This window comes from Amblyraja radiata, chromosome 7 (assembly GCF_010909765.2).
Source record: "Amblyraja radiata isolate CabotCenter1 chromosome 7, sAmbRad1.1.pri, whole genome shotgun sequence".
Taxonomy (NCBI): domain Eukaryota; kingdom Metazoa; phylum Chordata; class Chondrichthyes; order Rajiformes; family Rajidae; genus Amblyraja; species Amblyraja radiata.
The window spans coordinates 55,823,316-55,838,352 of NC_045962.1; the positions used below are offsets into that span (position 1 = coordinate 55,823,316).

A 15,037-nucleotide genomic window follows, 5' to 3' on the forward strand; every position below is an offset into this window, starting at 1 on the left:
CCTGATTGCGGATTGCTCCACTTTGCATGCTTACGGGGGTGATGTGCTGGTACCACTGGGAAGAACCACTTTTAAATGTGTGCTGAAAAAACCCACAAGGGATTTGACCTTCTACGTCTTGAACTCTAACTCTGTGACTCTGTTGGGCAACCATGCATGCCAAGATTTAGGACTGATTTTGTTTGACAAAACTGTCCACAAGCTGCTGATATCAATGAACCCGATAAAAGAATACCCTGATCTGTTTGATGACAAACTAGGCAAGCTGCCTATGACCTACAAGATATCCACCGACCCCAAGGTGGTACCTGTTGTTCGTGCACCACACTGTGTGTCACACGCCATGAGGGACAGGGTTGAGTCTATGCTAAACAATATGGTCTCCATGGGCGTGCTGGAAGCAGTCAGTGAGCCCACCGATTCGGTGTCCACCATGGTTGCTACTCTCAAAAAGGACAAAAATGAAATCCGTGTGTGCATCAATCCAAAAGACTTGAACCATGCCATCAGGCGCCCCCACTATCCCATGAGGACAGTTGAGGATGTTGCAGCATAGATCGGACAGGCCACCGTCTTTTCTGTCCTCGATGGAAAGAGCTCTTTCTGGCAGATACCGTTGGACAATGAGTCATCAAACCTCACCACATTTTCTACCCCGTTTGGCAGATTCAAGTTTCTGCGAATGCCATTCGGTATCAACTCTGCCAGTGAAGTTTTCCAGCGAACCATGGAACAGCTGTTCGCTGGCCTACCGTGTGCTATCATTGTTGACGATATCCTGGTGTATGGCAAAGATGCGACAGAGCACGACCAAAACCTAAGGCGTGTCATGGAGCGGGCACGTCAGATCAACCTCAAGCTCAACCCTAACAAGTGCAAGTTCAGGGTTTCAGAGGTCACCTACGTCGGGCACGTATTCACTCCCGACGGCCTCAAGCCCGATCCACAGAAAGCTGCTGCCATCACTGAGATGCCGGCCCCCACCGACGTGCGCGGCCTGCAACGTTTCCTGGGTATGGTGAACTATCTTCGAAAATTCATACCAAACCTCAGCGAATTGAGCTCGCCCCTGCGACAACTGACTAAAAAGGACACTGCCTGGTCCTGGTTCCAGCAACATCAACAGGCATTTGATGCTTTAAAATCCAAGCTGACCAGTGCACCAACTCTGATACTCTTCGATTTCAAATGCCCTGTGACTATCACCTATGATGCCTCGCGATTCGGGCTCGGTGCAGCCTGCCTACAACCGTCTGCCGATGGTACCTTGCTCCCTGTTTCATATGCCTCCCGACACAGACCGTCACAGAACAACGGTACGCGCAGATCGAGAAAGAGCTGCTGGCTGTCGTCTTTGCCTGCTCCAAATTCAAGGACTTTATCTTCGGAAACACTTTCACGGTCGAGACAGACCACCAGCCACTGGTGAAGATTCTGAACAAACCCATCCATGCTGCACCAGCCTGCCTGCAACGCATGATGATGCAGCTCCAACGTTTAGACTTCACCCTCGTTTATAAAAAGGGTACAGACATGCACGTTGCGGATACACTCTCTCATGCATCCTGTGAACGACACCCCTATGAACGGGAAGAGCTTCTGGTTCTCGGCGTTGACTTCGTTCCTACTAAACAACTACAGAGCCTAGCCGAACATACTGCTACCGACGGCACCCTCCAAATACTATAATCGGTGATCAAAGGAGGTTGGTTAGACAGGCGCGCTAGCGTACCAACAGAGGCACAGCCGTTCTTCCTAGTTCGCGACGAACTGGTCATACAGGACGGAGTCATAGTCAAGGGCCACAAAGTCGTGATCCCCTCATCGTTGCATGATAAATACTACAATGAGGCACACAGCGGTCACCCGGGTGTCGAAGTTACACTGACCCATGCACAGAACCTGTTCTACTGGCCTGGGATGGCCAAATACATAAGGGACCGTATATCCTCTTGCCCCACCTGCAACAGTCTTGCACCGCACCAGCAGAGGCAGCCCCTACTGCAACAACATGCACCGGCCCTGGCCTGGACGTCGGTAGCGGCAGACATCTTCGAATGGCGCGGTAAGCACTACCTCGTTCTCGCCGACTCGTTTTCAAACTGGTTTGAAGTAGACCTCCTGACCTCCATCAAATCTGAGATGGTCATCCAAAAATTAAGGAAACACTTCTCCACATTCGGCTCACCTGTCCGTTTGCAGACCGACAATGGTAGACAGTTTACCAGCCATGAGTTTAAGCTCTTTGCCAACCGATGGAATTTCCACCACGTCACGAGCAGCCCTGAGTACCCACAGAGCAACGGACTTGCCGAACGGGCTGTCAGGAGCGCTAAACAACTGATGGAGCAATCGCGCCTGGCAAATTCAGACTTTTACCTTGATCTCCTGAACCTCAGGAACATTACCAGAGATGGGACCCTGGGATCACCAGCCCAGCGACTAATGTCCAGGACAACAAGACCTCCGATTACGATTGCTCAACAGAAACTGATACCTCAAGTGCTGAAGCCTGCTTCAATCCAAAAGCGTATTCAGGAGAAACACGATATTCAGAAACGGGCGCACGACAAGTCATGCAAACCTCTCTTGCCTCTACTGCCGGGACAGGTTGTTCGTTTACAAACTACCAGTGGACATTCCCGTCTGGCTACTATTGTCGGCACAGCTGACGCACCTCGATCTTACCTTGTGGACTATGAGGGGACAGTCTACCGCAGAAGTCGTCAACATCTGCTTGCTGTACAAGAACTCCGTCCACCGCCGGCGGGACCCTATGCTCCACCGCTTCAGTTCCAGCCGTTCGCTGCCGAACCTTCTACCGATCCCCGCATGCCCCACACCCCTCGCATGTTCCATACTCCTCCACGAGGCGCGGCTGTGGCTAACCGCGGGGTTACCCCTCCTGCACGCTTCCCCTTTCAGTCACCACAAGCCTCCTCCACGGCTTTCTCGCCTCCGGGTTCATCGCCTCCCTCAAATCTTTCCGGTGAAGGAGGGGAGGACTTGGTCCGTACGTGTTCGGGCCGCGTCAGTAGACCACCTGTTAGATATGGCGAATTTGTTTAACTTTAATGGCATGGATGCTCACTATACTCACTCTTTAAAGGGGAAGGATGTAGATTGGTTTATGCATGTAACCAATCATATATAGCTTAGCATCACTAACCCCGCCTTACTGTCTCATTTATACTAACACCCATTTCCTATGCTACGCAGTTCGGTAGCAGACTGGAGTCAGTGACTACTGACATGTTGTCAAGTCTGTATGTACATTAAAGATTATCTTAAAGTTACGTGTTGTGCAGATGTCATATTTACAGGCAGGAAATGGTGTTGGGTAAACTGATGGGACTGAAGGCTGATAAATTCCCGGGGCCTGATGGTCTGCATCCCAGGGTACTTAAGGAAGTGGCTCTAGAAATCGTGGATGCATTGGTGATCATTTTACAATGTTCTATAGACTCGGGATCAGTTCCTGTGGATTGGAGGGTAGCTAATGTTATCCCACTTTTTAAGAAAGGCGGGAGAGAGAAAATAGGGAATTATAGACCAGTTAGCCTGACATTGGTGGTAGGGAAGATGCTGGAGTCAATTATAAAAGATGAAATAGCAACACATTTGGATAGCAGTAACAGGATCGGTCCGTGTAAGCATGGATTTATGAAGGGGAAATCATGCTTGACTAATCTTCTGGAATTTTTTGAGGATGCAACTAGGAAAATGGACAAGGGAGAGTCAGTGGATGTAGTGTACCTGAACTTTCAGAAAGCATTTGATAAGGTCCCACATAGGAGATTAGTGGGCAAAATTAGGTCACATGGTATTGGGAGTAGAGTGCTGACATGGATAGAAAATTGGTTGGCAGACAGGAAACAAAGAGTAGGGATTAACGGGTCCCTTTCAGAATGGCAGGCAGTGACTAGTGGGGTACCGCAAGGCTCGGTGCTGGGACCGCAGCTATTTACAATATACATCAATGATTTGGATAAAGGGATTCAAAGTAACATTAGCAAATTTGCAGATGACACAAAGCTGGGTGGCAGTGTGAATTGTGAGGAAGATGCTATGAGAATGCAGGGTGACTTGGACAGGTTGGGGGAGTGGGCAGGTGCATGGCAGATGGCGCCGGTGTGTGTGGCTGCTCGTCTGTCGCTCTGTCTGTGTTTGGTGTTTTACCGTGGCACTATACAGTCAAAGTCTCTGCTGGTGTACGACCGTCAATCTCTCCAAGATCTACGACATAATGTCGGTGCGTTTGTCGGTGCGTTTGACTATCGCGAATATAATACCCTGCCACCGTTCTTATCCGGAATCTCGACTCACCTGGACTGGGCCTTGCCTCGAAGGAAGCGTCGCCGACGCCGTGGTCGACTGGTGAGTTTTAAACTGGGTGCGCCCGGGCTCGGCCGTCAGCAGCTCCCTTGTCAGCGACTTCTTCGTGGGCTTCGCCTTCGGGGTCTCCAGCCCGGTGCTTTTCAGCTGCCACCGGACCACCTCCTCCCAGAGGGTACAGAGCGCTGCCTGCCTGCTGCGGCCTGGAGAGCTGCCCGGACACGCCGCCTCGGAGGGGAGGGGGGCAGCCACCAGGTGAGCCCGCTCTTCCGGGGTCTCCAGCCTGGTGCTTCTCAGCTGCCCCCGGACCATCTCCTCCCGGAAGATGTAGAGCGCTGCCCGCCTGCCACGGCCCGGAAAACTGGCCGGACACGCCGCCTCGGAGCGGACGGGGGCGGTCGCCGGGTGTGCCGGCTGCTTCAGGTTGCTCCTTTCTCCCCCCCACCCTCTTACGATCGGAGGCTGCAGCGGGACCGGCTCCGCTCCCCCTGCTCTCCTCGGCCCCGCCATCGCGGGGTGAATATCCGGAACCTGCGGACACTGCCCCGGACTCCCCGATCTGCAGACCTAAAGAGTCCATCCCCTTCCCGGGTTGGCCTGGTGAACGCCAGATCGCTGGCAAACAAAACTTTTATCTTGAGGGATTTCCTCTGCTCCCGGGCCCTGGACTTCCTCTGTGTGACAGAGACTTGGATCGGTCCTGGTGAGTGCAGCGCTTTTACTGAACTTTTGCCGGCGGGCTGCTCTTACTTCAACTCGCCGCGGATGTCGGGCCGTGGTGGTGGAACTGCAGTCATTTATAAAAGCACTTTTAAATGCAAACAGTGCACTACATTATCAACGTTCTCCAGCTTTGAGGCAACTTTATTTGAGGTGGGTCGCTCCGACACGGTGCTTTGTGCTGTCATCTACCGACCCCCCAAATACCATAAGGACTTTGTGAATGACTTTTCTGAGTTTCTGGCTGGGATTATGCCCAACTATGACCGTGTCCTTATGATTGGGGATTTTAACATACACGTGTGCTGTCCTGATAAGCCGTTGGTGAAGGACTTTTTAACTCTTATTGACTCTTTTAATTTTGTGCAGTGTGTGTCTGGTCCCACACACGAACATGGACATACATTGGACCTTGTTCTCTCTTATGGCTTGCCTGTATTAAACTTGGAGGTCTGTGATAGTGTGTTTTCTGATCACATGCCTGTACTATTTGATGTTGGTTTTTCCAGTGCTGCAGTTAGACCTGTAGCGTCTGCTCGGCGCCGTCGGACCTTTAACCCTTCTGCTGCTGGCCAATTCTCTGCTGCTTTCGATCAGCTCTGTGCCCCCTCTGCGTCCACTTCCCTTGGTACGGAGGAGATTAGTTCTTGGTTCCACTCCTCCTGCAGAACTATACTGGACTCTGTGGCTCCGTTAAAAACTTTGCAGCCCAGAGCTAAACCCGAGCCCTGGTTCAGTGACGCAACTCGTACAGCTCGACGGGAGTGTCGCAGAGCTGAACGAAAGTGGAAGAAGGACAGGCTGCAGGTTTCATCGCAAATTCTAAAGGACAGTTGGCGAAATTACCAAAATACTGTTAAAGAGGCCAAAAGATATTACCTGTCTAATATAATAGTGTCTAAGCGTCACGACCCACGTGTGTTATTCAAAACCATTGATTCTGTTTTAAATGCCCCACAGCCTGTCTGCCTAGAAGCATCGTCCGAATTGTGCAATGACTTCCTGCACTTCTTTATCAATAAGGTTGTTTCTATAAGGGCTCTCATCTCAGCTCCTGCCTCTGACCCCTCTGTTCCGGCCCCATGCCTGGTGGCATTCGATAAGTTTGTGCCTCTGACATTGTCGGGTCTAGAGGATGTGGTTAGCCATATTAAGCCGTCGGGTTCCCCTTGTGATGCTGTCCCTCCTCTTCTTTTTAAAGAGGTTTTCCCGAGTATAGGGCAGTCGGTTCTCGCCATCATAAACAGTAGCTTGTGTTCTGGGGTTGTCCCCGTAAATTTTAAACATGCAGTAGTGCAACCACTACTTAAGAAACCCGGCCTGGATCAAACTGTTCTGGCCAATTTTAGGCCGAACTCCAAGTTGCCATTTATCTCTAAAATCATGGAGAAAGTAGTTTATGCTCAGCTGAAAATCTTCCTGGATGAGCACAATATTCGGGAGGTTTTCCAGTCTGGATTCAAAGCTATGCATAGCACAGAGTCGGCTCTGCTAAGGGTTTTTAACGACATCCTCCTGGCAAACGACTCCGGTAATTATGTGGTTCTTGTCTTGCTGGACCTATCTGCCGCCTTCGATACAGTGGACCATGGAATTTTAATTTCCCGATTACAGCGCCAAGTGGGCATTTGTGGCAGTGCCCTGGGATGGTTCAGGTCCTATCTGGCAGACAGAACCATGCGTGTAAGCCTTGCTGGCTTTGAATCCTCCTCCACTCCCTTGGCATATGGGGTTCCACAGGGCTCAATTTTAGGGCCCCTGCTCTTCTCTCTATACCTACTTCCTCTGGGCTCAATTTTAAGAAGGCATGGCATCTCCTTTCACTTTTACGCAGATGATAGCCAGTTATATATGCCACTCAGGAAAGAAGACGACTATTCTCTAAAATCACTTCTGTCTTGTCTTGAGGACATTAAGTCCTGGATGGCCTTAAACTTTCTGGGACTTAATGAAAAAAAGACAGAGGTGATTCTGTTTGGCCCCAATGGCTGCCGTGAACCTCCCTTTGTTGACATGGGTCCACTGGCATTGTCCGTAAAGCCAACAGTTTTAAACCTGGGTTTTAGGATGGACGGTGATTTTAAACTAGATAAACAAATAGACGCGGTGGTTAAGTCCAGCTTCTTTCACCTAAGGAAGCTGGCAAAGGTGAAGCCCATCCTCGAGCGGCAGCATTTTGAAACAGTAATCCATGCCTTTATTACATCTAGGCTGGATTACTGTAACGCACTTTATTCTGGAGTCGCACGAGCTTCATTGGCTCGTCTCCAGCTGGTTCAAAATGCTGCCGCTCGCCTTTTAACCGGAACTCGAAAGAGGGAGCACATTATGCCAATTTTGGCCTCCCTTCACTGGCTCCCAGTGCACTTTCGAGTTCATTTTAAAATTCTTTTATTTGTTTTCAAATCGTTGAATGGGCTCGCCCCGCCTTACCTCTCTGAGCTGCTCCACCGATATGCTCCTGCCCGGTGCCTCAGGTCAGCTGATCAGCTGCTCCTTGAGGTACCAAGGTCTAAGCGGAAGCTCAGAGGGGATAGAGCCTTTTCTGTTGCTGCTCCGGCACTCTGGAACACCTTGCCGTTGCACATCAGACAGGCCCCCTCACTGTCCATCTTCAAATCCTCTCTAAAAACTCATTTTTATTCTCTGGCTTTCGACACTGGCTGAGACATTGCTCCTGTTCTTAGTGCTTTTAATGTCTTTTAATTTTTACTGTTTTTTAGTCCCTCATTTTACGGTTTTTAATGGTTTGTAATAACTTTTTGTCCATGAGTTCTCATCTACAGCACTTTGTGGCAACTGCGGTTGTTTAAAGTGCTTTATAAATAAAGTTATTATTATTATAAATAAAGTTATTATTATAAGTTTAATGTGGATAAATGTGAGGTTATCCACTTTGGCATCAAAAACAGGAAGGCAGATTACTATCTAAGTGGTGCCAATTTGGGAAAAGGTGAAGTACAACGGGATCTGGGGGTCCTTGTTCATCAGTCTATGAAAGTAAGCATGCAGGTACAGCAGGCTGTGAAGAAAGTGAATGGCATGTTGGCCTTTATAACAAGAGTCGTCGAGTATAGGAGTGAAGAGGTCCTTCTGCAGTTGTACAGAGACCTAGTGAGACCACACCTGGGGCATTGTGTGCAGTTTTGGTCCCCTAATTTGAGGAAGGACATTCTTGCTATTGAGGGAGTGCAGCGTAGGTTTACAAGGTTAATTCCCAGGATGGCGGGACTGTCATATGCTGAGGGATTGGAGCGGCTGGGCTTGTACACTTTGGAGTTTAGAAGGATGAGAGGATATCTTATTGAAACATGTAAGATTGTTAAGGGTTTGGACACGCTAGAGGCAGGAAACATGTTCCCGATGTTGGGGGAATTCAGAACCAGGGGCCACAGTTTAAGAATGAGAAGTAAGGCATTTAGAACAGAGATGAGGAAACTCTTTTTCACACAGAGAGTTGTGAGTCTGTGGAATTCTCTGTCTCTGGATACGTTCAAGAGAGAGCTAGATAGGGCTCTTAAAGATAGCGGAGACAGGGGATATGGGGGGAAGGCAGGAACGGGGTACTGATTGTGGTTGATCAGCCATGATCACGTTGAATGACGGTGCTGGCTCGAAGGGCCGAATGGCCTACTCCTGCACATATTGTTTAAATCCTAGCCATTAATGGGAAAGGTTCAAGTTCAAATTTATTGCCACATGCACCAATTAAGGTACAGTGGAATTTGATTTACCATGCAGCCACACAATCAAAAGAGCACAATACACAAAATAATATATACCATGAACATCCACCACAGTGGAATCAACATTCTTCAGTGTGTTCTTCAGTGTGGTGGAAGGCAATGATGTTAAGTCAGTCCTTCTTTGTTCATCCGTGGTCGGGGTCATGAACCCTCCGCAGTCGCCACTACGGACGGCCCGATGTACAGGCCCTCTCTTCGGGATGTACGAAACTCCGACGTCAGGACGGAAGGACACTCCGCGGCTTGAAGGTCCCAAATCAGCCGCTTCCTACTGGAGACCGGGGCTATGAACCCTCCGCAGACCGCGGCTTCAGGATTGTATAGTCCGCGGGCCAGCGATCAGAGCACTTCTTCTGGCGATCCCTGGCAAGGGATCACCCGGCTCCGCGATGGAAAGTCCGCACTGCTCCCGTTGCTGAAGCTCTGGGCCCGACTCCGGGAGTGGCTGCACCAATCCAAGCTGTTAGGCCGCGAGGGAGATCGAAAATGCGACTAGAAAAGTCGCATTCCATCGAGGTAAGTGACTGAAAAACAGTTTCCCCCTATTCCCCGCCACCACTCGCATACACTAAAACACACTAAAAACACTTTTGGACATACTAAAAATAAAAAAAAGTTTAAAGGACGAACAGCTGCTGGTGAGGCTGCCGGCTCGCGGCGCCACCCAATGCACCAAGTTTAAATTCCTTGCCCTATTGCATTTACACCCCTCTATGATGTACCTATGCTATTGTAATTCCCAAGATCCAGAATTAATGGCCATTTTTCTGATCTCTGCAGATGGTTCGAAGCAGTCGATGCCCACAAAACTCAAACTAGTTGCTTACCACAGGAGTTGAGGTAAACTGTATTCAAATCATATCACTTCATACTGAATGTATATATGCTAACATTTACAGTAAAACTCCTGTAATCTGACATGCTGGGGATATTAGTGGTGCCAGACTGGCAAGCTTTTCAAATTCTTGGATGTCGATTCTATTAATACTCCCAATATACATTGAATTCATTTTTGTATGTTATTCAATAGTACAATACCTTTTCCGATGAAGGTAAGCACAAGAACGAGGATCCCCTTGCGTGGAAAAATAACATAGATCTGGGGCACCATGAGTGGGAAGGGGGTGCAGCAAACATCACTTGTGAGCTCGATGCCAAACCTTTGGATTTCTGATAGAGGAACATTGAAATTTTATCTACACTTCCTTTGTGGCACAAATTTAGAGTAGAAGATGTAGAAAATATGATGTATAAACAGAGCTTCATAGTAAAGATTGTCTTGTTTCTCCCTCCAGTGTCCATTTGAATTATACTTTACACAAAACTCTCTCTCCCTCTCCCCTGGGGCACGCAGCCGACCTGGGAACTGCAGCCATTACCGGGGCAAGCGAGCCGACCTAGACACAACAGCCAGACCCGGGGCAAGCGAACCTACCTGGGCGCAACTGCTAGACCTGGGTGTCACAGCCATACCTGGGGCAAACGAGCCGACCTGGGCACTACAGCCAGTCCCGGGGCTCGCAAGCGAGCTGGGAACTGCAGCCAGTCCGATGTTGCCGACCCCTGGACTAAACCAAACCCTCGATCCTGTCCCGCCATCCTTTTTCCAAAATTTAGCAACTTAAATTGGGGGTGCGTCTTCATTGCTGGGAAATACGGTATATTTCCTACACTATTTGATAATGCTGTAAATAAAATTACAATATTTGAGACAGTCTTGCAGAATTGGTGTTGCATTTATTGTTTGCAACTATTGTGTAGTGAGAAAAATTCTGAATCTTACTGCAAGTAACTCTCCACCTGATGCTCAAAGGCTTTTCTTCTATCTATAAAACACAGATCAGAATTATGAAGGAATACTCTCCACTTGCCTGGATGAGTGCCATACTAACAATTCCCAAGAAGCAATTAGTTTGATAGCATCCAGAATGAACTGCTTGTTTATTTGGTATTCCATCAGCCACTATAAATATTTATACCCTTCTACTGTAGATACAGTGTTGGACCATCTGCAAAATATGCTACACTTACTCACCCAGGTTACCGTAACAGCATATCCTATACCTGTAACCTCTACTACTAATAAGGGCAAGGGCAGTAGGCACGTGGAATACCGCCATTTGTTGGTTCCCTTCTAACACACCATCCACACTTAGAAATACATGGTCATTTTTCATCACTGGATTGTAACCATGGAACTCTTTAACCAGTTACAGCATCTTCGGCAGAATATCAGCAGCAGTTGAATAGTAGGCAAGGATGGGCAATAAATGCTGCCTTTTCAGTGAAACTGAGATCGTAAAAATGAATATTTATAATAAATGGTAATCAGGTTGGGTAGGAAACTATATTTAAGTTACTGGTCCATCATCCATGGTCTTGTTGAAGGAAAATGAATCATTTGAAATTGTTTATTTTATTTATATAGTGCTCACAAAAAGATTGAAAATGTTCCCAGTGCCCAAAAAGGTGAATACATAAACATCCGAAAATACTTAATTCCACATGAAATTCCAGAGGATGACAAATGGGAAATGGTATGACCTGGAGAAAATGATTTTTGTTACAATAGCTAAAATTAACAGTTAACAAATAATTGCATCATATTCATGCATTTAAGATGCAAATTAACAATAATCCTGTGGGTGAATATTTTGCTTAAAGTGTATTTGATCAATTAAAATAGCAGGATTGTGGAACAATTAGTTATAAGGTGATTCGGTCTTGGATAAGACTAGATGACAGATTTTCTTTGACTTTCTGGGAACCCTACAAATTTCTCCACATCACATATAACCGATTCATAAAACGTTAAGGATTGACTTTGCTCCTATGATCCTTTTAGGCTATGATAACCTGCAAAGAATGATTGTTTCTTTCCTAACTATGCCCTCCGTTTTTTACAATTATTTTAGCTGTAAAAACAGGAAATACTAAGCATTTCAGGCAACTTCTGCTGAGGGGAAAAATATTTCCGGTCAATGCCTTTCATTGGAACAGGTAGAAGTAAAAAAAAACAGGCATGTTTAAGTTGCAGAGGGAGGGTGGAGTGGAAGGGAATGTCCATTGCACTCATGCCCACAGCCATCCTGATTGAGCGAGAGGTGGCTGTAACAGATTTTAAGTGGGAAAGAGGTGTTAGATTAGTCCCCCAATTAGCAGGGATCCATATCAGAATCAGCAGGATAAGCACTCATCAACTTTGAGCCCCAAGAGACACTGGCAAAGCCATCTATCTGAGAGATTGTGATGAAAGTTGATTAGCAGGCTATCTGTCTGGAAGAGATGTTAATGGAAGGAGATGAACAAAAATAGAAGAGAGGGAGAAAATAAATAATGCTGAAATTAAAGGGCCTGTCACACTTAGGCGACTCTTTAGGCGACTGTTAGGGACTAGTTTTAACGGAATTCACCTACGACACCTAGCGACAACCTACGACAGCACCTATGACAACCTACGACAGCACCTACGACAACACCTTCAACAACCTACGACAGCAAAAATTGTCGCCACAGTCACCAACATTTTTTTAACATGTTGGAAATTTTGCGGCAATTGCCTGTAGTCACCCAAAAAATCCCCAAAGTGGACCAGGCCCATAAGGGAGAACACTGCAGTTGCTGGAAATCTGAAATAAGAATTCTGGAAATACCCAACAGCTTGAGCAGCATCTGCAGAGAGATAACAACTGTTAATCATATATGTTGATGTCTTTTCATCAGAACTATCCAGTCTAGTCAGAAGATGAGATTTTTCTTTAACGTTTCAGACTTAATTGTAGAATTAATTGTAGAAAAAAATCAAAGACACAGAACGGGGTTGGATGCATGTATAGTGATGGGCATCGAAAAACATCAAGGCCGCCCCTGTACTCTGAATTGAAGTGCGAAGGAAAGCAGTCATTCAATCAGTGTTTGGTTTTTCCATTGTAGGGGAGACCATCTCGTGCACGCTGAATGCAGTATACTAAACTGGAGATGCATATTGGTTAAATATTATAATTTCTACTTTTTTGTCTGGTTTACTTTACTTTATATACTTTATTTAAATATCTGTTGTGCTGATCCAAATAATAATTTAATTGTTGCATTTTGGGACGTATGACAATAAAACACTCTTGACCCTTGATCTATTTTCTGTTAAGAAGGTGATGTTTCTTTTAGGCCTGTGACGAACATTTATTGGAAACAAACTTTAAAAATCATCATACTTTGCAGAACAATCAAAATCATAAACAAGCATTGAAAAACAGGTAAAATAAGTGTTTTCCTTGTTCATTGATATTACCTGTAATAACTGAGAAATATACTTTTAAATACAATTTCTAGCTATTGGAATTATCAAAGTAAATGTTAATGTCAAAGGAAGCCAAGTCCTCAAATAAAACTGCAGATGGACAGAGATATAGAAAATGCTGGAAATACTGAGGTCAGATAGCATGTATGGGGATAGAGAAAGAATATTTCTGGTTAATAACTTTTCATCAATTCTGTTGAAATGGCATCAGTCTGAAATATTAAATTTATTTCTCTCTCAAGATGCTTACTGAATATTTCCAACTTTTTCTCTCATTTCATATTTTCCTTGCCCTATATCTGCACCACCATCTCTGCCTTTTGTGCCCATACTGTTTAAATTTTATTGCATACTTTATCCTGGTTAATATGAGTGACTAATGAAATTGTGAAAGTTTTCAGTAACATGGGAAATGGGAGCCTAATAAATAATTGGTTGTGGCATTCTGACACAAACCAATGTGTTCAGACTTGTCTGAGGCACTCATCAGTTAATACAATTTCTGTTTAAAAGAGAAGCTATTAAATAACACATCTGTGGATCTTTATCCTGGAGTACAAGGGTATAATGTTTAGCACTGATGAAAGAGAATAAGATATTTCAGATTTATTTTCTGGTATAAGCATGTGTTCTCTGCTTCTATTTGACTCAAAAGTACTGGCATATATTTTTAAATTCTTCTAAATTCCAATTTAATCCAGCTGCAGTTCACATTTGATAATGTTCCTGTTTCTGCATATGACAAAGGTTGTATCATGGTTGATTCAAGAAATGTAGCTATCCTTGTTAATGTACTTGAGTTTATGGTTTCATGGACATGGACAACATGTTGGTTGACAGAGTTTGTGATGGAAGAGACTCATTGGACGTATATATTAGAATTGTCAAGTGGCCATGTTTGAACCAGGGTACTGGTCTGTGGATCCTGAAACACAAGTTCAGCTTTAACCATGCCAACTAGGGAATTTAAATCCAATAAATATGTAAATCTAGAATTAATAAAAAATAACCTGTTGCAGCAAAAATACTCATGAAACTAGTGACTTGTTGTAAAAAACCTATCTGGTTCATTAATACCGATCAGAGAAGGGATCTGCCATCTGTGCCAATTCTGGCCTTTTTGTGAATCCATATTATCATTGAAGATGACTCTCGATTGCCCCAGGGTTCAGTGGCAAATATTGAGGGACAACAAATGTCAACTGCCAGTAACATGCATGTTCCTTGAACAGTTCAAAAACATGATAACAAAAGTATGGTTGAGGATATTCTTGGGAAGATGTTGAAGTAGTGGTATGCCGATGTGGAATAACCTCCCAAAACAACTGAGAGGTTTGTCTCGCTAGGTTAGGAAAGGAAAGGAAGTACAGGTTTAGCACCAATTTTCCAGCACCCTCGGTTCCAGAGCCTTGCTGGGTTATCTGTTTTTCTGGAACAACATGATAATGAAACAACAATGCATCCCTGACCTGCTAATGACACCCCTCCTGTGTGTCTAAAGCACCATTGAGTGCTAGAAACATTAAACAAAATACAAACACACACACTGTAAACTGATGGTGAATAGAATTACCTGCCAACGCATCCATGGCTTCCACCGTTTAGAGCCCTAGCTTCTGATCCACTCCCCCCCACCTTTTATCTTTTGATGAAAACAGTGTGGCTCTGTTTTGCTGAGACATGACTTTGTATTTCAGTATTCTTGTTTTTAATCTTATGTATCACTGTCTGGTCATCATAGACAAAATATTGTATCTCTGTTTTCACAATCAATATTTTACTTATATCTTGAGTTCAACTTTTCAAGCAGTGGCTGCTGTGTGAACAAAAAGCTCAACGGTGCTAAAGTAGAAGACATAGACTGTTTGCCAGAAGCCACCTGTAAAGAACTCTTAGAGGTATTTCTAATAGATTTTATTTTCCCTTAAGACAAATTAAC

At 45.6% G+C, this 15,037-nt stretch overlaps 1 protein-coding gene across 6 annotated transcripts in view; it reads left to right on the forward strand.

Annotated features, from left to right (window-relative positions):
* Positions 1–15,037, forward strand: part of cep70 (centrosomal protein 70) — a 51,870-nt gene that overhangs the window by 30,214 nt on the left and 6,619 nt on the right. For 5 of the 6 annotated variants that reach the window (XR_004412622.1, XR_004412623.1, XM_033024597.1 and 2 more), the window contains exons 8-11: positions 9,582–9,641; positions 11,230–11,338; positions 12,966–13,054; positions 14,906–14,996. Coding sequence is in view for 4 of the 6 variants with exons in the window: in XM_033024597.1 (XP_032880488.1) it covers positions 9,582–9,641; positions 11,230–11,338; positions 12,966–13,054; positions 14,906–14,996 (349 nt within the window). In the remaining 2 variants the exon portion in view is untranslated. The remainder of the gene's footprint in view (positions 1–9,581; positions 9,642–11,229; positions 11,339–12,965; positions 13,055–14,905; positions 14,997–15,037) is intronic. The other variant, XM_033024598.1, reaches the window with a different exon arrangement.